The 26046-nt window shown below is 34.1% G+C and overlaps 1 protein-coding gene across 2 annotated transcripts in view; it reads right to left on the bottom strand.

Annotated features, from left to right (window-relative positions):
• Nucleotides 1–1417: 1417 nt before the first annotated feature.
• The window catches only part of SERPINI1 (serpin family I member 1), a 65710-nt gene continuing 41081 nt past the window's right edge, over nt 1418–26046 (bottom strand). The window contains exons 3-9 of one of the 2 annotated variants that reach the window (XM_039858023.1): nt 25700–25930; nt 23920–24114; nt 22251–22455; nt 15623–15720; nt 3507–3593; nt 1978–2067; nt 1418–1744 (exon numbers count right to left, since the gene is read on the bottom strand). In XM_039858023.1, coding sequence (XP_039713957.1) covers nt 1668–1744; nt 1978–2067; nt 3507–3593; nt 15623–15720; nt 22251–22455; nt 23920–24114; nt 25700–25930 — 983 coding nt within the window. In that variant the 3' untranslated portion in view covers nt 1418–1667. The remainder of the gene's footprint in view (nt 1745–1977; nt 2068–3506; nt 3594–15622; nt 15721–22250; nt 22456–23919; nt 24115–25699; nt 25931–26046) is intronic. The other variant, XM_039858025.1, reaches the window with a different exon arrangement.

Here is a 26046-nt window from a genome sequence, read left to right on the forward strand (position 1 = left end):
CTACCAGGCAATCTACAGATGGCCACCACCCACACTGGGAGGTGTCTCTGGAGGCGAAGTGATAAACTGAGGCCGGCTGCTGCTAGTGTTGGGTTTGGGGCTGCTCAGAAAGATGTACAGGGTACAGTGAGGCCAGATGCTGCTTGTTTGGGTTTTGTGAACCTTTGAGAGATTTTAGGAAGTTTGCAGCATGAGCCAAGACAGGCCATTTGTGTGGAAAAACCACTGAAAGTGGCTTGGGTGGGCTGCAATTTGGGTGGGGTGGGGGTATCAGGGAATCACCAGGGCTCAGATATGGTGCCTGCCTGCATCTGCAGGCTGGGAGCAGGGAGGGCTCAACTAAGATACAACAGATTCTGCCAGCACTTTCATCTGGGAAAAAGTTGCCCTTCCAGCCCTCGCCCTAAAGCCACATAAGGCAGTTCCTCCCCATATGTCCTTGGCACCCTTCAAGCTGCTGCTCCAGCACTGGAATTCAGAGGGAGTGAGTTAATCAGCAAGTAAGTCCATGTATGTACTCTTTAAGAGAAACTCCTGGGACCCCCGTAGCCCTCCATCTCACTCAGCCACAATCTCTGCTAGAAGTTATGGGATATTCTCTTCTTGGCACTAGAACCCAGGGCTGGGGAGTGTGGTGTAGGGTTGGGGCTCCTAATTCCTTTGGAGGGACCTCCATAGTGGAGACATCCCTCCCAATTTTTAACTGCCATATGCAGATGTAGGACCAGCCCAGTTCTAGTCTCCACCCCTCCTACCAGTCTTCAGGTGGCTTCCTCTGTATGTCCTTAGTTGTAAGACTTCTGTTCAGCTAGAATTTAAGCAATTACCAATGATGGTTGTTCTGTAGTTTAGTTGTAATTTTGATGTTGCCATGAGAGGAGGTGAGTACAGCATCTTCCTATTCTATCATCTTGACCTAAAATCCCAGCATTTTTTTTCTAGTTAATTCTCTGGTGACACACCAAAGGGCATTTTTTATTATTAACGTGCTAATATGGCTTATTTGGGGGCTTTTGAAAACTTGGTTCTAGTTTAGATTTTACTTGCATCAGCAAAACATGGTGATCTACCAGGCTGTAATCTACATCAGGATTGTGAAATCAAGTGGATTTTAAAAGACATGGTAAATAAACTATATCTATAATCTAATGCATTTTGCCATGAGCCATACAGAAGATGTTCAGTTTGCATTCTTTTACACTGTCTTTAGAGAAAAAACAATTAGAATTTTTGTAGAGTACCAGTCTTCATCTCACTTGTTACTGCTTGTTATATATAAGTGTATGATGTTAATTTTCTTTGGTGCTTTGATTCTACATGATTATGAAAGACTTAAGATGTCTAGAAACATAACTGTTTCCAAATTTCACCTAGAGGTATCTTTATATCACAGCTTCCAAAATGAAAAACAGAGCTGTTCACATGTTCGATACGTACTTTTATTTTAAATACCAGCACAACAAACACAATGACATGACAAGACCATCACCTCAATAATACTGATGACATTTCTTAACAAATTGGCTATAGTTTACATACACTGTTTTTATCTGGAGCTATTTTAAATATTATCTCAAGATATACTGTAAAACACAAATCTTAAATATGTACCAGTTGCAAACATAATGTGCGTAGTTACTATTTCCATTGTTATTCAAATGAAATGATTAAAGTTCCTCAAAATCATGTCCACTTATGTTCATTGTTTCAGGATGCATGACTCGTCCCATGAATAGGATTGTACCTGTTTTGGGTTGGATGTGAACAAAAGAGGGGATAAACAACAAAAAGAGATATTTATTTCCCTTCTTGCTTATAATTAGCAATGTTCTAAAAAATGAAAATTTAATAAATTAATTTCATTTAACAAATCATTTGAACATTAGAAATTATCTGATAAATAATGTGGAAAATGTTCTCAATTTTTAAAAATTATTTTTTAACCTATTAAAAAGTCTGTTCCCATAACAGACTTACCTGTTTTCCTATTCCTGATTAGAAAGAAAAATGGATGGTCGACAATAACTTGAGGATACAGCACAGCCATCCTACTAATTGCAATCATTCCTACAGTGCAGAGAAAAAGCAATTACATGTCTATAGATGTGCAGGGACTTATGAGTAATTTCTGCAAATCATCTATGTTTAATGAAAAGGAATAGTTTACAGAGAACACGATTTTGAAGACTTAAGAAAAATTATAAAGGTGCTGACATTTCTACTTGACTTTAAACACAGACACACACACGCCAAGACATGCACACACACACACACACACACACACACACACACACACACCATGACACCATACATGGTTTCCTATCTCTACCACACCAAAAATAATAGGACAATTTATTCTGCCTGTTACAGAAGTTTTAGCCTTGGTCTCAGATAAATGCTCATGGCTTTACTATAATGCCCTTTGAGTTAAGAAAGAAAGAACATCCACCCCCAAAGAAAAACTAAGAATTTCTTTATATTCTTAAATCATTACTTGTCTGAATTTATATAGCAAATCACCAGGCTTCTAGTAAGTGGCCAGAATGGCAGTGATTAAAGGGAAAATAGCAGTGAGAGATGCAATGTGTTTCCTATGGCTGGGAAACTGAATTTCCTTGAGATCCTTATTATGGATGATCGTTTTATACTTGCTGCAGGGTGATTCAATTGTCAGAAAAAGGTCACCATTACATAATGTAAGATTTTAAGCTTTCTTGATGCCTGAGACTACTGTGTTTCTATTTTCTCCTAAAAATACTTTAACTGGTGCTATACTTTTAATGGACAAATTTATGCAAAGGTAGAAATAATGCGTGCAAATATGACATGTTACATTTTATGTGGGGGTGGAAATTTGACTAAAATTCTTGATGATGAGATTGAAACAAATCCAAACAAATAAAAGGAGGGAAAAAAGGCAACAAAAAAATCATTCTCACTTAACTAGGTTAGTTAGAATGATCAAAATGACTAGGGACATTTGCCATTTTGCTTTACACATGTGATTTATGTCAATTTTTTTGAATTATTTATTTAAAATTAAAATTTTATTAGTATTATTATTACACACCATCATATACTCTTGTTTATATATGTGCTTTTAAAAAATCAAAACTTTTCTCTGACAAAATTAAAAACTAACTTCCACAAGTAATTAAGTAAGAGAAAAATGTTTAAATGGGCAGCAGGGCAATATTTAAAATATTGAAACAGGCAGCACAGCCGGAAAATCTATTCTACAGAGCTGCCAATATCCTCCTGCCTCTCATTAGAGGGAAAACAGGAGAGGGAGTCACTTTGCACGGGGCACGGGAGGAGTGAAATGCTTCGTAGTCTACTTAGAAAATTCTAGCTGGGGTCAGCATCGGCTAAACTTCTAAGTTACAGTAGAGCCAGAACAGAGTCAGTTTTTTGGCTTGGTTCTAAAAATGGCTCTGATCCCCTACCCAAGATTGCTTCAAAAATACAAATCTAGAAAAGGTAGAAGATTTTAGAAAACTTGGCACCTGAGGTGGCAGCAGCTTCAGAGCCTTCTTCATTAACCTCTATGAAGGACTTGTGAATTGCTTTGGAAAGGAAAACCTCTTTGTTATCTGCAAAAAAGAGAGATAACAGAAGCATTTCTTCAGTATCAAAGATAGGGAAGCATTTTACTCTTTAGTTAAATGGATTTTAAAAATATGACAGACATAAGATACTGATATGTGATACAAACATAACGATATAAAACATAAGAGATAATGTTGTAAGATTACATTTATGACTTGAGAGAACTATTGAAAGTGTGTATTCTGATTTGTCTTCATTTTACATTTTCTTGTTAATTTTCCCCTTCATTTTTATCAGTAATTTTCCCATTGTTTATTTCTTATATTGCCAGAAAAAGAGGAAAGTGGCTCTGTTTTAATAGCAACTTCAAATTAGTTCATAATTTAATATAAAAACATCTTACATGTGCTCTAATCTGAAATTTAAAAACACAAAAGGAAAATAGGTAGAAATACAGATATAACTAGAATAAGAAATTAAGAAATTAAAAAAATCTAATGTCTAATTATTGTGGTAATGTAAGAAACCTTGGCAAAGAAAAATAAAATTGATTTCTAAGTTGCAGAAATGTGAATATATAAAAAAAAGTTACTTTCCATTCCAGTTAACTGATTTATATGAGTATCCTAAAGATGGAGGAAATAACACATTTTCAGTATTAGGAAGACTGTTTTCTCCTTTCCATTTATTGTCTTTCTATTTATGGTTACTTTTAAATTAACGGCTGTTATCTGCTGAATTGTGTTCTCTTAAAATACATGTGTTGAAGTCCTAACTCATAAGACTTCAGAATGTAACTGTATTTGGAGATACACTCTTAAGTTAAAATGAGGTCATTAGGGTGGGCCTTAATCCAAAGACTGGCATCTCTATAAGAAGAGGAAATTTGGACAGATAGGTAGAGAGGGAAGACCATTTGTGATGGATAATTTTATGTGTCATCTTGACTGGGCCATGGTGCCCAGATATTTGGTCAAACATATTCTGCATATCTCTGTGAAGATGTTTTCTAGATGAGAGTAACATTTAAATTGGCAAACTTTGAGTAAAGTAAGCTACCCTCATGATGGGGGTGGACTTCATCCAATCAGCTAATGGCCTTAGTAGACCAAAGACTGACCATCTCTGAGCAAGAAGAAATTCTGCCAGCCTACTGCCTTTGGACTTGAACTGAAACTTTTTCTTGCATCTCCAGCCTGCTTGCCTACTAGATTTTGGATTTGCAAAGTCTCCACACCATATGAGTCAATTCCTTAAAATAACTCTTTCTCTCCCTCTTTCCCTCTCCTTCGATATATGATTGATACATGATAGATGATAGATAGATAGATAGATGATAGATAGATAGATAGATAGATAAATAGAGATTAGATAAAGATATATAGAGTTTTCTTGTTGGTTCTGTTTCTCTAGAAAACCTTGACAACATGTGTAGTCATGGGGAGAAAGCAGCCATCTATAAGCCAAGGAAAGAGGACACAGAAGAAATTAAGCCTGAAGACTCTTTGATCTCAGACTTCCAGCCTCCAAAACTATGAGAAAATAAATGTCCATTGTTCAAGCAATCTGTGGTGGTTTGCTATGGCAGCTGGTAGCCCTAGCAAACTACACAATACAGTATCTTTTAGTCTTGGGTTTCCAATTTATTTCCAAGAATCAACAAAACAAACAAGATATCTCAGGTACAGAAAGAAAGAAAAGAAAGAAAAAAAGAAAGAAAAAGAAAGAAAGAAGGAAGGAAGGAAGGAAGGAAGGAAGGAAGGAAGGATAAAATAAAGAAAGAAGAAAGAAAAGAGAAAGAGAGAAAGAGAAAGAAGAAAGAGTTGAAAGAAAGAAAGAAAGAAAGAAAGAAAGAAAGAAAGAAAGAAAGAAAGAAAGAAAGAAAAAGAAAGAAAGAAAGCTGGAAGGGCTGTGGAATGAAGAAGGAAGGCTGAATAGCTGAAGGAAGGAAGGAAGGAAGGAAGGAAGGAAGGAAGAGGGAAAGAAAAGAAAGAAAGAAAAAGAAAAGAAAGAAAAGAAAGAAAGAAAGAAAGAAAGAAAGAAAGAAAGAAAGAAAGAAAGAAAGAAAGAAAGAAAGAAAGAAAGCAAGCAAGCAAGCAAGCAAGCAAGCAAGCAAGCACAGGAAGCAAGATGGTTTACTCAAATTTGTACCCTCCATACTTTTTTCCAATTCCAGGAGGTCTAATTCAAATTTAAGATAAATAACTTTGTTGCTGATCCCCAGCACCATTCTGTAAAAGCACAATTGATTTCCCATTAGGCTGCTCAGTAAGACTTCCTAAGCATAAGTTTTCCTTTCAAGTTTTCAAAAACACATAATTATCTTATATGGATAGGGAATGATGTTCAACATTTTTGGTGCATCTGTTGCACAGCACCTGCTTATTTTGAATGAGTCCCAAGACAACTGAGAGGCATCTCTAAATATTCTTTTAATAGGGATATTACTTCCTCAGCTCATATTTAGTATTCAGATATAAGCATTGCATTATGAAATAGTCCATTTTACATAATATGACATTTTCTTCTTGAATGCATTTTATGACTAGAAGAAAAATAAAAAGTAATAAAGATTTTACATTAAACAATTAAGTATAATTAGCTCCCTCAAAACCAGAAGACTAGTTTTTTTAACAAATAAAAGGAAAAATGTAAATTGCATTTATAACTAGCCAAATATATTTAGTTGGCAAAACAAACACATGAATTCCAAGACAGTAAAATATATCTACTATTTAGTAGTTAATTGATGCTATATTATTTTCAGACTCTGCTGCCCATTTTCATTAGTCTGACAGTTAAGGGAAGGTCATCCACCAAGAGCTAATATTATGGCCTTGAATGCAAAAGTGACAGAACCCAGTTCCTAAGGGGTGATGAGTATCCACATTGCCAGCTAAGCCCTCTTCAAATATTCTTAGGGGAGTTTTCAAAGACACCAAATGATATTTCAGCCACATCAATTAGCACAGAGGAAACCACCTTCAATAGCTCCTGAGCCTGACAAGCTGGCAGTACTAAGTACCTTGAAAGAAGGAATTTCATCCTTTCAACTCTGGCCTCTGCCCCCAAGTGTACCCTCCTTTAGTCACCTATCCTTTCATATGCTTTCATTTACCCACACAATATGGTGCTTGGAAGGTATACTGCAAGGTACTGTAGCAGAAAGATCAAGAAAGCAAGGATGCTGAGGATTCTTTCCAGAGAGCCAGTTATTCAAAAGATAATGAAATGGACAAACCTTTAACAAGATGCATGAAGTAGAAAGAGCAATTGCCCAGACAAACAATATTAAGACAAAAAAGAACATATCTAAAGATACAGAAGGAAATTTTTTTAAATCACAAAAAAATTCTATGCATAATTTTCTGCAGATAAATGTTAACCAACTTTATGAGGTATAATTTATTTACTATAAACTGTATCTCTATACAATATAGTTTGGTAAGTTCTGATAGATGTATATACCTGTGAGCCCAGCACCACAAATAAGATACAGAATATTTTCATCTCCTCCAAAAGATTCTTGTGCTTCTTTATGCAGATAACTTTGAAAATGAATAGGCTTACCATCAACTGGACACTTTTATAGAAATGTATAAATTATAAGTTGAACCAATGAAAAAAATAGATCTAAGTAATCCAGTAACCATTTAAATACTAATTGAATCAGTTGACAAAAACTTCCCCTCAAAACTAAAGACTCCAAGCCTAGATGATTTTCTGGATAATTTTAACCAAACCTTTAAAGAACAGATAGAAATTTCTGTTACAAAACCATTCTAGACTCTAGAAAAAGAATAAAAATAATCTAAGTCATCTATAGGTAGTCTTATTTTGCTATTAAAATTGAACAAGGGCAGTCTAAGTACAAAAATCATTAACTAAATCATCTATTAATATGAAAATAAAAGTTTTTCTTTTTTAAATCAGAAAATTAAACCCAGCAAGATACACAAATACTTTTTTAAAATGAATTTTAAGGGATGTCACAGTATGTCATGACATCACTGTTGAGAATAGCTCTATCAATCTTGAGTTCACATTAAACCTTCCTCTGAGATGATCTTATCAAATAAAAACCAATTTAAGCCACTGCCCTACTTAAAACCTTTTATCCCCTCTCCTTCTTGCTCTGCCTTCCATCTCTCCTTCAGAATATCACATCCTGTGTAGTGCTCATTCTGCAATAAGAGGAACTCCATGCTTCATTCGCTTAGCATTCTTCACTTCCTACACTAGGCTCCAGTTTATTTGAACTGCAATAGCCTGAACATACTGCATTTTATTGCTTCCCCAGAAACTCCCTTAATCCTTGTTGTACAGTCAGATACCTAATATACTTTTAAGGCTGAGCATCAGGCCTTTCTTGCTCTCCTCTGATTCCTATCCCCCACTAAAGTAGAACTGACTACTGTCTCCCACTGAATCCAGGATCTAATTCTATTGAAGCCTTTAATAATATATCATATTTGTATTGATCTCTCTCTTCCCGAACTGTCAACTTCCTTAAAACAAGGATTGTGTCATTCCCCTTAGTACCCCTGGCTTCTGGCATTCAGCAGGCCTAATAAATGAACTATGCTAAGTAGAGGGTATCTCCGGGTAATATGTAATTTTCCAGTATGTGACCCAGTCCACAGAAATTTATTAATTGTTGACTGAAAGGGGTCAGCTATTTCACATTGTAAGACTTTGGATGTTGTCACTCTCGAGCAGACACCATGACCACAGTTCTGTTCACAATTATAGCTATAAAGTTTATTCTTGTAATAAATAAAACATATGACATTAATCAAAAGTAAATGTTCTGGGAAAATTGATGAACAGCACCAGAGAGTGAAAGAATGCAAAGACCATACACTAAAAGATTTAAAAATCTAATCGAGCAGATGAGCAAAGGGAATGGGATCCAACAGACCTGTGTCATCATACAGATTTCAAAGACAGCAAAATAAAAATCCAATCCAATGTTCCAACTTCCAGGGGTGATTAACTGCTATGTGATGGACAGCAAAGACCTCGGGGCGCTTAACCTTCAAGAAAAACCTTATATACTCCTTTGGATTTACATGTAGAAGAAAATGTAATGAAGAAGAAATCACATCACAGATAATGAGGAAAAAAAATGCTTATTTTCTTTTGGGGCAAACTTCAAGCAGTCACATTAAAATAAAATATAAGCCAAAAGTGGTTTAATCAAGAACGTGTCTATTGTCATCAAATTTTAGAAAGGGATACAAGCAAGTTCATAGCTTCCTATGCTTGCCCTCTAATGTTGCTTATCGTCATGTAATTACGTGTCAATGAAGCCATCTTTCCTGCTAGGCCATACACTTACTGGAGGGCCCGGACCTTGCCTGTCCTATTTATCTTCTATCAATTCTTTGCACACTGCCAGGCACCAAATTTGCACTCAGATGTTTGTTGAATCAGAATGTGAGGAAAATTAAGGAGCATTATTTTACACTGATGAGCTTGTCTTAGTGGTTAGAGAAAAGTTAACTATTCTCTAAAAAAGAAAATAAATACATCAAAGGCAGACAGAGCTATCAAAAAAAAAAAAATCCATACTCTGGCCCCGAGCAGTCTTCTCTTTCTGGTTACAGCAGACATTGCTGCCAAATGACTGGTCCTACTATCCTCCGGGCAGCATGGAGCCAGGCTTTTCATACTGATAAGATGGGAACGGGGCCAGCAAATCCTATGTTCCCTAGAGAAGAGCTGGGCAATAATTCAAGCTCTTCTAAAGAAAGCAAGGCAAAATACTTAGGCATTCATTCATTCAGTCACTGAGCAAATATTTATCAAGTACCCTGTTTGTATGAGGTATTGTGCAGGGAACCAAAGGCTCTAAATATCTGTGATTAACATAATGCTGGCAGGATGGCCATCAAGCAAGTGGATGCCATTACTTCCTTTGTGGCACTGTTCCTAAACATAGCCAATTTAAATAGATTTCTGCATCAACAAGGACATGCTTAAAATAACAAAATGAAGAGAGTTCCATAACAGAACCCTGGAATACCAAAAGAGGCTCTGTACTTGAGCTGCTAAAATATTTTTAGCTTCAGTCCCACCCATTACAGAAAGGTTTCTAGAATTTGAGCTCCTTCAAGGTAGAAATAGTGTGTGTGTGTGTGTGTTTGTTTGTTTGTTTCTCTGGATAGATTTTATTATAGACCAATAAATATGCATTCATTCATTCATTCATTCATTTACTAATGTACTAAGCACCTCCAATGAGCAAAACATAGTTGATGTGCTGGGTATACCATGGTGTACTAAATAATTCCTTCCTAATGGTGGAAATCAGACATTAAATAATCAGGACAATAGAAAAGCAAGTCAAAATGACCAAAGTTTCAGAGTGTGGTAAGTGTAATTAAGAAATAAAAGAAGGTGATGTGGTGGATGGTAACTAGAACAAGGAAGAGGAGCTACTTGACGTAAGCTGTGAGGAAAAGCATGTTTGAGAATGTCCATTTGAACTGAGACCTATAGAATATAGAAAGGAGCCAGTCACAGAAAGATCTCAGGAGTGCTTCTGATGGTAGGGAAGCTAGTGCAGAGGTAGATACAAGCCAGGTGTGTTTGAGGACCCAAAATAAGGCCTGTATGGAAGAAGCATGGGGAGTGAGGAAGACTGGAAATATGAGAGATGCCCCCACACTTGGAGCAAGGCAGGACTCAGCACCATTTCCTCATGGCACGCACCCAACCAGCATCTATCCCATTCCCCACACAGTGCTGGGCTCTGAGAACAGAGAAACGTCTATGACACAGTCCCTGCTTCTGAAGAGCTCTGCGGTCAGAGACACATATGTGAACAAAAATTTCTAAGGAAAAAGTAAAATGTGTGATACCTTTGCACTATGAGAGTCTGGATGAGGCAAAGTAAATCATCTAGAAAGGGAGAGTTATCAGGGGAAGGAAGCGGTGACATTTGCGCTGGTTCTTGAAGAATAACTAGCAGGGTGAACATCAGAGAAGGGAGCAAGGGCATTCCAAGCAAAGGATTATAGATGCAAAGTGAGAGACACAGAGGAGATGACCTGAGATGCAATTGGGCTATGAGAAGGTGAAGGGTGTCAGGGGATGTGCCTTATCTTAAGAGCGTGGACCATGATGCTAGAGAGCTGGGCTTTGTCCGGAGGTAACAGAAAATGACTGCTTTGATTTTAGAAGACACATGTGGCAGCAGTTGTAAAGGGTGAATTGGATGAGCAAAAGGTTAGGGGCAGGAAGATCAAGTTTATTAACTGTTGCAATAGTTCCAGCAAGAACACAGGAACAGAAATGGAATTATGGCACTGGAAGAGAAATACAGCCCTCTGGCTTCCAGGTGCAAGGAGAAAGAGAACAAACAAGGGCAGGATGTAACAGTCAGTCCAGCATAAATCTAAGCACTTGAGTCTGACCTGGATATGGCTTTTGCTATATCTTCTTAACTCCTTTATTTTATTGGCTCCTTTATTAAAGCTCATACTTTATGCTGAAGGATTTAATGCTCACTTTCTCCTTCTCCTTACACCTTCCAAGAAGATTATCTATTAATCCAAATACTGACAGTCATTCATTTCCATTACAAAAATTGCCCTACTCTATAACAGGATCCTCATTGCAACTAGATGAACATTTTAAATCCAGCTTGAGAAGAAAATAATTCTCAGCACTCTCTAGATTCCATGTTTATTGTATGAGTCTTCACTATGTTTTATGTTAATGAAATATAGAATCAAAGCAATAGACATCAAATTGAGATGAAAAACAAATACAATAAATATAGAGCACCTCATCTTGTTCATTCATTCAGTGAGTATTAGGTGTAAAGTGGTGCTGGGTGCTTTCTATACACACATGAGGATCAATATTTGGGAAATTTAAATTCTGGCAGGGGTTATCTGATGCATAAATCATGATATTATAAGATCAGATGTGATGTGTGGCATAAGAAGTACAAAATATGTTAGAATTTAGAGTCATTATTTCTGGTTGTTGTATGCATGACAGCTTGATAAAGTTGGAGATATTAGAGCTGAGGCTCAGTTCTATAGGTATTGTGGGTGGGAGAGATTTCATTAAGATGTGAGCTGGGGAGATGTGTGGTATAGGGGGAGTGTTTGGTTTGGCTGGAACTCAAGCTGTGTATAAGGAATTAGCCAGAGTTAAGGCTAGAGGGAGCCGAGGTCTGAATGCCCTGCAGAGGGAGCCGAGGTCTGAATGCCCTGCAGTGGACAGCAGGCTGAAGGGAAGCCTTGAACAGGAACTAGAGTGATCTGAGAGTGAGTTTTAAGGTGATTAATCTTGGCAGTAGTAGATAAGTGGTAGATAAGACATTAAATGAAAGAGAAATTGAAAACCATTTAGGAGGCTATTGAAATAGTCTAGGGCAGCAGTAATGGGAGTCTGAAATGAAGCTGGATGCCATGAAATAGAAAATAAAAGAGTGGATTCAAAAGGTCTTACTTAGCAAAGAATTCTCAAGTCACTCTTTTTCCAGAAGCAGAAGAATGTGAAGCAGGATTTTTTTGTTTTTGTTTTCATTTTGGTCCACTATTAAATCACATTTGCTATTTTTGAAGGAAGATAACAATTTTATTACACAATTTAAGAATGCAGCAACATCACTATAGCATCTAATTGTTTTCTGGGTGCTTTCAAATTTATGAAATTTACTAATAATATTATTTTAAAATTGTTTCCCAGTTTTTAAGAATTTGAGTTGAAGAAATAATACATACGCAAGGTAAAATTCCAAACTGTATGCAGTGGTATATGAAACAAAAACTCCTCTCTTATGTAAGAGCCTCTGTCCCGTATTCTAAAGACAACCACTGCTATTATTTCCTAATATGTTTTTAAATATTCTATGCATTTAAAAACTTAAATATATACTTATATTCTCTTCCTTCGTTGTTGGGCCCAATATGCTCCCATTTTATTCCTTGATTTTTTTTTTCCTCTCTGATTCCACAATGCTTTCTCTAGTACAGGGTTTCTCATAGCTATTGACATTTTGAGCTATATAATTCTTTGTTGTGGGGGCTGTCCTGTGCAGTGTAGATCACACAGATGTAGAAAGCTACCCCGGCCCTCTATACCAGAGGCACTCCCCAGTTGTGACAACCAAAAGGTTTCCAGCTATTGCCAAATGTCCTCTGGAAGGCATAATTGTCCTGGCTGAGAACCACTGTGCCAATAAAACATTTCCATCGTTCTTTTTTTATTAAATCCAGGTATTTATGTCATTCTCCCCATAAGTCTGTAAAGTTCTTTAGAGAAAGTATGATAAGTATGATATTTTAATCATTTCTTTATTTTTACAACATAGAACTTTGTTCCCACTAACTGCCCCTCAACGAGTTGTGAAATGAAAAAAAGAGACATAGCATTGAGTATAATTTATGTTGTATATCTGAAACACTATGAAATTCTCATTAAAACAGAAAGTAATAACCAAACAATACATGCTAATATCTTTCCTGGGTACTTGTGGGAGATTACTAAGTGTCATAGACACTTTAATCATATTTGGAGAGACAAAAACTAGACATGTGAAAGGGATACCAACCATCTAAGGCAGAATAGATGGTGCTCAAGTAAATGATGCAGGGAATAAATGATATTGAATTTAGAGGAAGCATAGAGGCAAGTATTATAGTTGTATTACTAGATAGCTTTTGAATGAATGATTCATACATTAGTGTGTGTGTGTGTGTGTGTGTGTGAGAGAGAGAGAGAGAGAGAGAGAGAAAGAATGAGAGGGAGGGAGGAGAATAAAGAAGTGTTAGTTGGGGTGCCTGGCATGCTGGGGCTACCAAGACTGGCAAAACTAAGAATTTAAGAATCAAAGAATTCTCACTGAAAGCTTGAGAGGTTGGATTTAGATCTTTCATCATGTTATCCTGAAGACCTGAATTGGGTAATGTTTGAGGACGGCCAATCCTTATTCCTATTGATGTTTTAAGAAGTAAATGGTCCAAGAAATGTAATGTATAAGGTGGTCGCAGGGAAACCTCTTCTCTCCTTACCTCCCTCATTTTATCTTTTAATGGACATCTACTCTGTGCCAATTATGTGTCAGCCCGTGCCAGGTACTGGAAATGCAGCTGGGAGCAGGACACTGAGAAGGATGAAATCGTGATGGAGGTTTGATCAAACAAACAGAGACTTCGCATATAGACTATACAAACTCTGAAAGATCCTACTGTATGATTTCTAGTCTCCAAACCATCTGCATTCAAAATATATATGTTCTATTGTCTCTGTACATAGTAAAAGCAATTAAATAGCACCTGAAAAACCTTCTAGATATGTAAAAAATATTAAGCTACAATGACCACAATAATTGATTTGCCACTGCAGTGCTACTCCCTGAGGACTGAAAAGCAGCAAATAGTCTCTGTGTGTAAAATAACTGACTACATGTTTGGGTGAGACAGTAAGGAATGAATCTCTAATCAAACTGAAAATAGATCCATGGTAAGAAAGCAGAATGTAATTATCCAGTTGGAATTTGGCCAGCATGGTAGACAGATTCTCACAGTTCCTAAAAAAGGGAGTACAGAAACTAAATTATACTTTGCTTGAGCCATGAATGTATTTCTGACTCATATATAAAGGTACACATTACCTTTGGAATCTCTACCAGTCTTACTTTATTGACTATCTCACTGAAGAGTTCAAAGCCTTAGTTGTCTGATGTGAGTCATGAAAATATTTATTCAGGGAAAATTTATTTCTTAGTGTGGACAGGAACATTTATAGAGTAGGCATTTAGAATAGCTCTCCTCATGTTTTGTGATGTAAGCTCTCGAAATGAGGGGTGGAAGTTGTGGTATCAAGTACATCAGTATCATCTCATTGCTGGAAGCTGAGTGCTGCTTAGAAAACAATCTGCTCAGTCATAAATCTGGTAGGATGAGGCCTTTTTTGATTGTAGATGCTTTGAGAATTTATTGAAAGCTATGACCATGCTACCTCCACCCTGTCTGTCTGTCTCTTTCATTTGTGTCTGTGTACACACACCCCTATATGCAATTTTAGAGATGGCAGCATCCATGTCCCTGAATTCAGTCTATGAGCCCTCAAAATCCCAGTTTACAAGCTATCATTTGGTCAGTCTGATTTTCTATAGGCTGCTATTTTAGGTGAGGAAAACTAAATTCTCTCCTGTAACTCATGAACTGCTAAGGAATCTTCTATCACCTCAGCTCTCTCTAGCTGGAGAATTGGATTCAATAAATTGCATATAAAGAGGCCTTACATGTTGAGTTTCTTTTATCTTGATATATATTTGACTTTATCTCTTCAAAAAACAGTTCATTTTCTGGGTTCTATAAAAATGATAGAAAATAATCATTATGTAAGCTGACTGAGCCTTAAACTCACAGGTACATTACATCAATGACAAATGTCTTGGGGTTAGCTGTTTAAAAATATTTCCAAAACGATTTTACATATTCTAAGCACTTCAATGCTACTAATATATTATAATTTTTACCCTGAACAAATTGGGGCATCTGAATCAAATAATTTAACTGAATTGTTTTTCTTGCAGCATTTAAAATAAATTACTCAACACCCATATGCCAGGTATATTTTGAAAGTACTTCTTCAAAACCACTGCTTTTTTACTGAAGACTTAGAATAATATTTATATCATCTCAACAGGTATTCTTTTAAAGAGTGCCTAGTTCTCATAGCATCCTCCCTTCCTTCTTCTTTTCCTATATGATTTATTGTAACCTGACATATTGAGATATTCAATTAACACATTTACTGATTATCTACAAGGCATGGTGGGATAGAGAGTTAAAATATGTATAAGACAGGTCTGGAGAATATAATCTAATACCGAAGATAAGACATGAACCAGAATAATATAAGCTTAATGTTATGACTGTATTTATAGTTTCTCTTGTAGGAGTTAAATATATTTGTTATATTTAAGTGGCAAATGATAACTATGTTTTACCTTAGAAATCCATAAAAAATAGAAGATTCAACATCATCACTTTTAAAAGCTTTTATGGAATAACATTTTTTAAAATTGGTGTTTATTTCCTACCAGATAAAGCTGTCAAATTTGCATTTTTGATGAAAACTTCAGTTATTCCAAGAGTCTTCAAAACATGTTTTAAATCAATTTCCTGTTCCACTGTGAACCTGGAGAACACATAGGGAAAAAAATTTGTAGTTATAACATTTTCAATGAATTTAGTTACAGCATCTTGTTACCTGGGACAAGAATAAAATGTTAGATATGCTGATTTTAAAAGTCTGTTTTATAGAGGATAAATTATGCTAAAACTGGCTTTTGACTACAAGTAGTATTTGATTGTGCTTGTAAAAAGAGGGGAAATCAAAGGAATGATATGACAGTACTAAATTAAGTAGGAAAAATATATAAAATGGACACAAAATCATAATATATGGTGGAGTAAATAAGATTTGAGATCAAGAATCATTACCACAGTACTTTGTAAAACTTGTAAATTGATAGCTTTCAAAATCTTTTGACCTAGTCATATATTTGATTTTTTAAGCTGGTAATGATTAATCATATATTCACTCAAGTTATTTCATTCTCTTCTTAGTATCCTGGTTAACTTTCCACTCTATGGAAAGGAGTATTTAAGAAATTTTGCTGCACAATTACTATGACCAACATTTTAACTCCATACAACTCAAACAACGGAAACATAAAAACTATCACATTAAAATATATATATATATATATATATATATATATATATATATATATATATATATATATATATATATTCATGGTTATATTAACCTCTAGAATATAAGCCTGTTCTTGCGACAGCAGATGCTATCACTAACAAAAAAACTGTTAATCAATGAAAGTAAGTTGAATATTACATCTTAAAAATGATGCACTTTTATAATTATAGTAGTTTTTTTAAAATAAAATAGTAAATCTTTATTTTTTGTCCTAATGGACTTTGAAAATTATTATATGTAAATGTGCCTCACTTTTGTAAGAAGAAATAAAAGAGTATTTAAAACCTTAAATAAAAATAACTACAGTGGCTATAAAAAGAATCTTAATTTTAAAAAATGGCATCGACGGAAAGCCAGATTGTTCCTAAATGGAATATCTCCCAAAGTAATGAATTATACCACCCATCTTTCTAGTAAAGGTATGGAACAAACATGGCTGCATTAACAAACACATGCATTTTTTAAAAGCAAAAGGTTTTTTACTTTTTATAAAAAGTGAAAACAACTGGCTAGAACTAATTGTTTCCTTTTTTGCTAAGATGTTGCCTTCTGATCATTACAGATCATAAATTTTTAGGCAATGGCTGTGTTGTTAAAAGAGCTAAGTCAGTGATAGTCACTAAACGTTATATTAGCATAATTTCTGACATCTGGCTTTTAAAGAATGACAAGGGAATGATTGCTATAAATAAGCTCAGACACCAAGAGAAACAATCAGGGGAAAATAGTTTTAGTGGGTTCATGTTTATGGAAAAATATGACCAACAGATGAGGAAATGGATAGCAAACATAGCAAGTACTAAATTTTACCTACATCTCACACTTTAACTTAGACTTTACATTGTTTATTTTGTTTTCTATAAAAAGCAGATATTGATTATGAAATTAGAAATGGGAGATCAGCAGGAAAATATGGAATGTCTTGGAGAATACATTCAATGGCTTGATTAAGGTGTTTTTGTATGTACTTTATTATTGTACTTTATTATTATTATTGTTAATTTATTTTTTGGTCACTAATATGGAGCTTACTACATACCAGGAACTGTTCCAAGAGTAGGAAAAAAAAAACCAGATTGATTTAATAAACATCACAGCCTTTTGAGGCAGGTATTATAATTATCCTTAGTTAATAGAAGAAGAAACTGAGGGACATAAAGATGAAATAATAACTTGAGGAGGTAAAATAGCTAATAAGTGACAGAATAGGGATATGGGTCCGTGTAGTATGATGTATATGCTAATCTACCTAAACTAAGAAAATAAAGGAAGATATCAGTAGGGGATTCTTTTTACTTATTAAAAGCAATTTGGTTTGTTTCATACTGGTCGTTTAGGTGCGAATGGATTAAACTTGGGCACATTCCTTAATTTCTGAACTTCAGTTTTGGCATATGGAAAATAGTGATAATAATACCCACTTCATACTATTGTTGAGGGGATTAAATAAGATTTCTAAAAGTCTTAGGCATGAAGTAAAGGGAAGACACTGTTAATAGTGCTTATTATATTGCAGTTATGTATAACATTCACATTATTATAGACTGTAAGGTGCTATATATTTGCATATCAGTAGCAGTGGAGTAATTTAATTAAATAGCTGCATTAATCCCTGCTACTTTAACCGTAAGCTAGTCAAATCTAGTGTCTTTTTCTTTTCAATATTTGTAGCATCTGGAACGGGACAAAACATAAAGTCTGAAGTGAAGTAAAAGCTAAGTATCAATGATAGTGTTTGTTATGTTAGACAGGACGTAAACAATTTCCACTTATTCATTCCTAGTCTTTTTTTATGTACCAAACTATTGAAAAATAGCTAGCACCATTACTATCGCTTTCCTCTTAATATAGACTATATTAATATAAATGATCATTATTATCTCCCATATACTGAGTGCTCACTATGTCCCAGGCACTATGTAAATTATCTCATTTAATCATCTCTATGATACTATCACATATTCCTATGAGATAGGTATTACCTCTATTCCACAAAAGAACAACTGAAGTTCAAAAAAGCTAAGCAACTTGTAGTCACACAGCTAGTAGGTGGTAGAATAAAGACATGAACTAAAGTCTTTCTGACTGCAAAGCCACGCCTCCCCCACCCCCACCCCCCTTATCCCCGCCCTCAATACTAATCACTATAATTCTAACAATGGTTTATTTGAAAACAAACTACAGGCAGATTTTATGTTTCACCTACTGAATTAAAAAAAAAAAAGGCCACAACACTGCTTTTTTTAAACCCCAAAGCATTCCTGCTTTAATAAAGACATACAATGTGATCATGTATTTTCAACTTTTTATCTGAATAAGTTGAAGAGGTATGTAGAGGGCAGGAGCATTGGAGAGAGACTAGGTAGATGTGTGGAGCAAAAGTTAGAAAATTTCCTTTAAGGAAATTTATAAAATTTATAAGCCATTAAGAAACCAAGTAAAACCTTTGTTGAAAAACCTAATAAAAAACGTTCATGCTAAAGAACAAAATCTGATGGCTTGTGGATTTGTTTTCTTTTACAAACATGAAACTGAAGTGATTTATTAGTAGACAATTGTTTCAAAATAACAGCATTCTTTCTGTTTACAAAACAGAGAACCATTTTGTATCCTTTGATTTCTAGCACTCTGATCACAAATCATAAATCCGAGACTACAAAAGCAGAGTGGAAGATACTACAGCCTGGTACCTCTGCCTTCCAAGTATTACGATATTTGATTTTGATTTTAGAAAATTCTTCTTATACCTAAGATGTTACAGCCTGGTACCTCTGCCTTCCATGTATTAAGATATTTGATTTTGATTTTAGAAAATACTTCTTATACCTAAGATGTATCAGTAAAGACTAACATGCCAGAGTATATAACTAAGAGGTTAATGTTCATCACAACCAGGTTTAAAATAATCCTATCTACAGAAAAGTATATATAAAAGTACTCCTAGATTAACACAAGATAAATACTAGGACTTAAAATATACATTGTAAAATAAACAATAATAGTAATAACAGATAACACTTAAATGATGCTTACTCTGTGCCAGGTATTATTTTGAAGTGCTTTTTAGATTATATATATTTTATATGTTAGCCAAACTATTTTTGCCACCATGGATAAATTGGAAGAATATCCGACAATCTCATTTAAATCTAAGAGATGTTGATTGTGCGTAAACCTTGAGGTATTTCACTAGATTTGGTTATATCATATAGGTATAGCAATCTTATTCTCTCCTGAATATATTCTTATATTTTGTATGAAAATACAATTTCAATTCAGCTTCTGATTCCTGTAGGATTTATTGTTCAGGGAGAAAAAATAACAAAAATACAAAAGTCATTGACCCTTGTCCCTCTCCTCCCCATGCTCTATTCTTCTTAATGAAAGCATTTTAAAGCTATTTGTATAAAATCTAGTACAATAGAAAGTAAAATTACCTGTCAAGCAAGACAAGAATTGGTCAAATTACAGAAATGTGAAGTTGCCATTTTCAGGTAATAATCGCCATATAAATAAAACTTTACAAATCATTTAAGATAGACACTGAGTAAACCTAGAACACAACTATTATACCATTTTTACCTTTGCTAAAATTAGGTTACATAAATCATTACCCTCAATGAAAATTTTGTGGATCCTAATGCTGTAAAATGAAGGGGGGGGCGCGCGGGATAGCTTCCCATTGATTATTACTGACACACAAGTACTTGAAAACAGTCAATCTCTTGAAAAGGGAAACCAAATTTATCTTATCTAGCTTTTAGCCTCCCTCTCTATGCATTAGCCATACAGAGGCAAAGTTCATGCAACTCCTAGGGAAATGGACACATGGTAATTAATGGTGCCTAGTTTAGTAACAGGCATTAATATGAGCAAGCAAGCTAAGCTATTTCATAATTGAAAAGTATCTCTTAGAATATGAAAAATTAATTTTATTCTGCTGCAACGTTCATTTTCTCAGTGGATAAGACCTGGAGGCCACATCTTCTAGTGAATGTGATCCTTATTAAGCATTCATTTAGAATTCTGTTAAAATACTCCTAAATCACTTTGCATTTTCACAGAATTGGAGCATTTGGAGATGCTGCACTTAATGCATAATATTTAATAAGGGAATATTAATACTGTACTGAATTTTTCATATTATCAAAAGGAATTCATTACAAATGCAAGGGAAATACAAAAAATAATGATAAAAGGTCCCTGGATGACAGTTTAGATCTGATATAGTTATTTAAATTTAACTGCTAAGGTTTAAAAGAAAATTCTTTTAGAATTAAGATACATTGTCTATATATTAAGTATGTAGATGTCAATTATATATTTAAAAAAAAAGTCTTTGCTTTATTTGTTACAGTCATTAGCTACCTCTCCTCGAAAATAGACTTATAGTGGAATCTTTCTATATAAATGTATTATAATGGAAAGTTATACAAGCTTAATATTTTAGCCAAAAAGAAAAAAATAAACCATTTAGAGTATAATTATCTTAACTTTTGTATGTAGACTGAGAAATGCATGTCTATATATTATGTATAGTTATATATTATGGCTATGTAACACTAATATAACACATATATATATTATGTCAAAACCATCAACAGTTCCAAATAGATCTCCATTAATGTAAGCAAATTTTTTGGAAAAATAAGCATTTATATAAGATGTAATTTTTAAATGTTAATGTCTAAAATTAGAATATAAATAAGTTTTAGCAATTCCATTAATACTAATGTCTTATTTATCATCTTTCAAAGTTCATATTAATTAATAGTCTTTGTATAATTTTTCTTAATGTGGAATGACTGTTAGAACTGTACTTCCACACACACGTTTATCTGTTGTTTATTTGTGTCTTGTTTTTAGCTCAGAATTTACACACTATATTTATAAACTTGTTTGTGTTTACTGGTCTAGCTCCCCTATAAGGTTTTAAGATATTCAAGGAAGAATAAATATATTCGTAGGATTTGGTTTTGCATACTTATCACGTCTCTATTATGGGGGAGAGATCTGACTCTGAAAGAAATTACAGAAGAAAAGCAAGACCTATAAAAGATTAATTTCATTGTGGGTGGTAACATAAATGCATTGTCATAATAGGGAGGTGCGTAAGTTGAGGCCAAAATGAGAATCACCTGCTCCATCAGGGGATTCATGAAAGGCTTCCTAGAATTGGTGCCAAAGCTATACCCTAAAGTCTAAGTAAATAAATCTGGCAAAGTAATGTGAGGAAGGCATTTTAGGCCAATGCAAAAAACATACATAGAGACCCAGGGGCATAAAAAGAGTATGATGTCTGTGGCATAATTATATGTACACAGATAGTACATGCTACAAAATGTCTGATGTGCTATATGACCAGAGGTAGGGTTGAGGAAGAGAATGGTAGTCAGAACATCAAGGCTCTGCATGGATTATATATTTTTCAGCCACAGGGAAAATTTTAAGCTTTTTCCTGCTTATTAATGGTTGCACCTAGCACAATGACTTGCTTGCACTTTTCCCAACAAAGTCAGAGATTATTTTTCCAGCTATAATCAACTTTAAATATTAATGAAATACAGAAGACTGTCAATGTAAATGATATCAAGAGCCAATCTGTTGGAAAATCTTCTAAAATGAAACTAAGGGTATTGATTCATAACTGAAATGAGGTCTTGGTAAATAGTACAGAATGAATCAATAAGTGAGCCTGTGTCTCTGGGAAGGACCATGTGAGTATAAAAGAGTATTAAAAAGAGGAGAAGAAGGAGGAAGGGGAGAATGGGGAGGGGAGGAGGAAAGGGAGAAGGAGAAGGAGGAGAAAGAGAAGGAAGAGAGGAAAGAGGAGCAAGAGGAAGAGAAGACTAGCACAAGACTTCAAATTCAAAAATAGTGGCAAGAGTTTTTCTGGGTCAGAACCTTCATTGATATCCTTCTCTCCATGTCATCCAAGGAAGTCTCACCTGGGCAGGTACACTTCCACTTTTTGTTTCTTCACTGAATTTGCCCATTCTTCAATCAGCTGTACTTTGACCAATGGCTCCAGAGTGGCCAGTGGAACTTCCTGTCTGGACAATACCAGCATCATACTTATCTCATCTCCCTCATATGGTATTTCCAGGACTTGGTAGATACCACCAGCTTCATTGGAGCCATCACTAAATTCCCCTGAAAAGAAAAGAAATGGGATAAAAGGCCCAAATCAAACCTTAAATAAAAGGTTTAAATTTGTTATAACTTTTTTTCAAAATAGTGTATAGAAGAAATTTAGGCATCTGAGAAAAAGAAGGTTTATTTAAAAATAGACCTTGAAATTCAAGTGAATTCTCAGCCCTGCAGAATTTATTTTATTTTAGAATCCCCAGAATTATTTCGCATTTGTAATAACATGTTCTTTAGATTTACTCATTCATTTTTAAATGATACTACAAATGAATATAGACTTAAAGGATGTTATTAGAAACAATGAAAAGTTCTGGTTAGAAAATAAAGTCCTGGATCTAAGTTGGATATAAATCACATTTAGCAATATCCACCTGATTTCTAAGAGCGGCAAAATTGCCCATGTAATACTTGGTACTCTATTAATACCACAGATAAAAATTTTGAAGCAAAGGTAGCACAGCCAAAATGAAATCTATTGTGTTCTACAATAGTTATCTAGTATAGTTGTGGTGATTACGATCTTCAAATTAGGTAATTAGGTAAATTAGATAATTGGCTTTGTGTGCTATGAACTTAGCTAAATTGACTAGGCTTTCAAAAAAATTAAAAAGTCTTTAAAACAAATGTTCCTGTTACTACTTTAAAATTTCCGCCATTAAAAAAAAGTAATGAATATTTTTTGTTATGAATATTTTCCTATAATTGATCTAGATCTTTCACAATATACACATCACATTAAATATTTTGGTTCTCAAATAAATTGGTGTTTCCTTTTCTTATTTTAACTGTTAATTTGATTAACTTTGATTATAATCTTTAATTTTACAATGCATTTTTAAATAGAAAAAACTACTAACATATACTTAGCTTATAATTACATTTCTGCTTATGACAACAAACTATTACAGTTCAATATAGTGTATAGGAAGGATTAACACCCAAAACTTCTGAAAAGTTCAATGAAACATTTTTGAAAATAATGCCAAGGTTATTGAGTGGTATCACAAATTATAGACCCTCAATAAATGAAACTATGAATGAATAATTATATCTGACCATACATATGCAAATCTGAAAGCAAAATTTTAAAGAAATAATTGTAATTCAAAAAGTTGTGAGGAATCCAAATCAAGAGCTGGGTAGAACATATGGTTCAATGAAAACCACCCCAAAGCCAATGACTTTTTATAGTAACTCAGTGTACTTATACACGGTCAGGTATTTTCATATGAATAAAGCCACTCTGCAGGTGTGATTAAATTTATAAATTAAAGAAATATATTGGAAAGCTGTCAACGCACATAATATTCATTCAGGATCTAATTAGAGGCCTTTAAAAATGGAGCCAAGGAAGTTATAGCCCAAACTAGATTGACAAGAAATTTAAGTAATGAATATTTCATGTTCTTTCTTAGAAATTTGTTGATATATTGCAAGGAGAGAGAAATATAAGCCAAAATGTCTTACCATAATAAAATTCTCCTTGTTGATACATCATTGGAATTTGGACTTCACTTTCATCATCTTTAGTGAAGGAAAAGGTTCTAGTGTTTTCTGGTCTAAATTGTGACTTCCAGTTCCCCTTGAAATAGACAGCATTGATGAGGGCCAAATGAGTGACAGTGTCAAAATCCCTTGGGGATACCAAATCTTTCAACAAACCTATTCAAGAAAAATAAATGAATGAAAATTCAAATTAAATTGGAAGGTGAAAGGGAACCATCTGATAGAGTGATCCAGAAAAACTACTATTATCAAATTTACAATATAAATTAAAAAGATCTTACTTTCAAAGGAAAAGTTATACATACACACATAATTATAGATTAAAGGCATCTTAGATACCCACACTACCTAAAATAACACTAGTAGCATCTTGAAAGTTGAACAAACTATATAACCACATACAACAGACTCTCAGGGTTCACCCCTTTCTAGTGCAATGATTTATATAAAACTCTTAACACAGAGTAAGCACTCAAACTATTCTAAGTTTATACTTGAACAATGTTACATGATTAAAATGCTATCCAATTCAAAATCCCCCCCCCATGTATACTAGATATCTTTCTACCAAATATAACAACTGTTTTGATTAGATGAAAACAGATTAATGAAAGCTAATCTAACTCATGATGCCTTATCTTCTATCATTTGAAAAGTTCCTTTCCAAATCTATTTTGATTGTTAAATGTTTAAAAAGAGTTTGGAAACAGTTTTTAATAATTCAATCTATTCCAGGTAGATGATTATTTTTTATTTATTCTTTGAATGCTAAAAAAAAAAAAAAAAAAAGGTAAGTTTCCTTTATCCTACATTCCAATCTCATAGTTAAAAAAGTGATCTTGTGAAAATGATTATAGTGGAACATCATCTCACAGTGAAAATGACAGGACAATATTTTGCTCTGTATTCTCTTATTAATCATAGTACTTCTGTAGCTGCTTAAGAAAGTACTTCAGCATTTTGAAGATTATAGGACATAAGATTTTCTTGTTCCTGTTGTTCTAACATAAAACTTATTAGATTAAATTAATATTATTTTGGGAGTCTGACAATATAAATTAATTTAATGAACTGTTGAAGTAATCTACTTTCAATTCGGTCTCATTTTCTAGATTCTAATTTTAATTACTTTTGTGGTAAAATTGGAAAATAAAATGATAAAATACGAAACATTTGGAAAACTTAAATACATTTAAAACTTATGAATTCGAAATAAAATTTAAAATTAATGCATCTTTCTAATTTCTCTCCATTTAATTGCCTTAAAATGGGCTACTCTTTTTTAAAGGAAGCCTATACAATTTTTTGATTACCAGTCAAGTTCTGTGGTTTAAAAGCCAACAAATATTTACACTCTGACTTTTAATTCTTATTCTGTTTTAATTATAAGAGCCACCAACTGCCATTTTAATTAGTGTCTAATTTATCAAATAATTAGCTCAAGCAAGATTCCATATAGTAACTAAAATTACTATACAGAAGAAACTTATCAACTGGAGAGCAGACTAGTTTATCAGTGCCAAAATTCAATACATACCAAAAGAGTTAACTGCTTTATCAAATGTTTATTCATAAACAATGCTTCTAAAAAGACTTTAAGCTATACAAAATAATTATTAGCTACTCAACTAAATGCTATCCAACATTCAACATGCAAAAGGAATGTGGGGACAAATAATTTCAGAAGTTAGAGAGAATTAAACCTAAGCTATTCAAGAAAGCAAAGAACCAAATGACATACTATTTGTGTTATTCTCCACCCACTTATTGATGTGGTTGGCCACAGCAATATTTTGACTGAAGTCCACATGATTTACTTCTGCATTAAAATATTTTTTCATCATTTGCAAAAACTCATCATTGACATGAAATCCATTTTGCACGAAGAGGGAATTGGCAATTTTCATCACATACTGGCTCTCTTCAGCAGTTACCATGTTAGAAAAATCCTTCATGAAAGAAAATTCTTCACCTGCAAAATGACAAAGAATAAGTTCATTACTGGAACAAACACAGCGAAAGATCCAGGAAGGTGAAGAAGCAGTAAAAACACAGCATGGGGATGAATAGAAAAGAGGCCCAAGGGGA

This window comes from Pteropus medius, unplaced genomic scaffold (assembly GCF_902729225.1).
Source record: "Pteropus medius unplaced genomic scaffold, Ma_sr-lr_union100, whole genome shotgun sequence".
NCBI classification, from domain to species: domain Eukaryota; kingdom Metazoa; phylum Chordata; class Mammalia; order Chiroptera; family Pteropodidae; genus Pteropus; species Pteropus medius.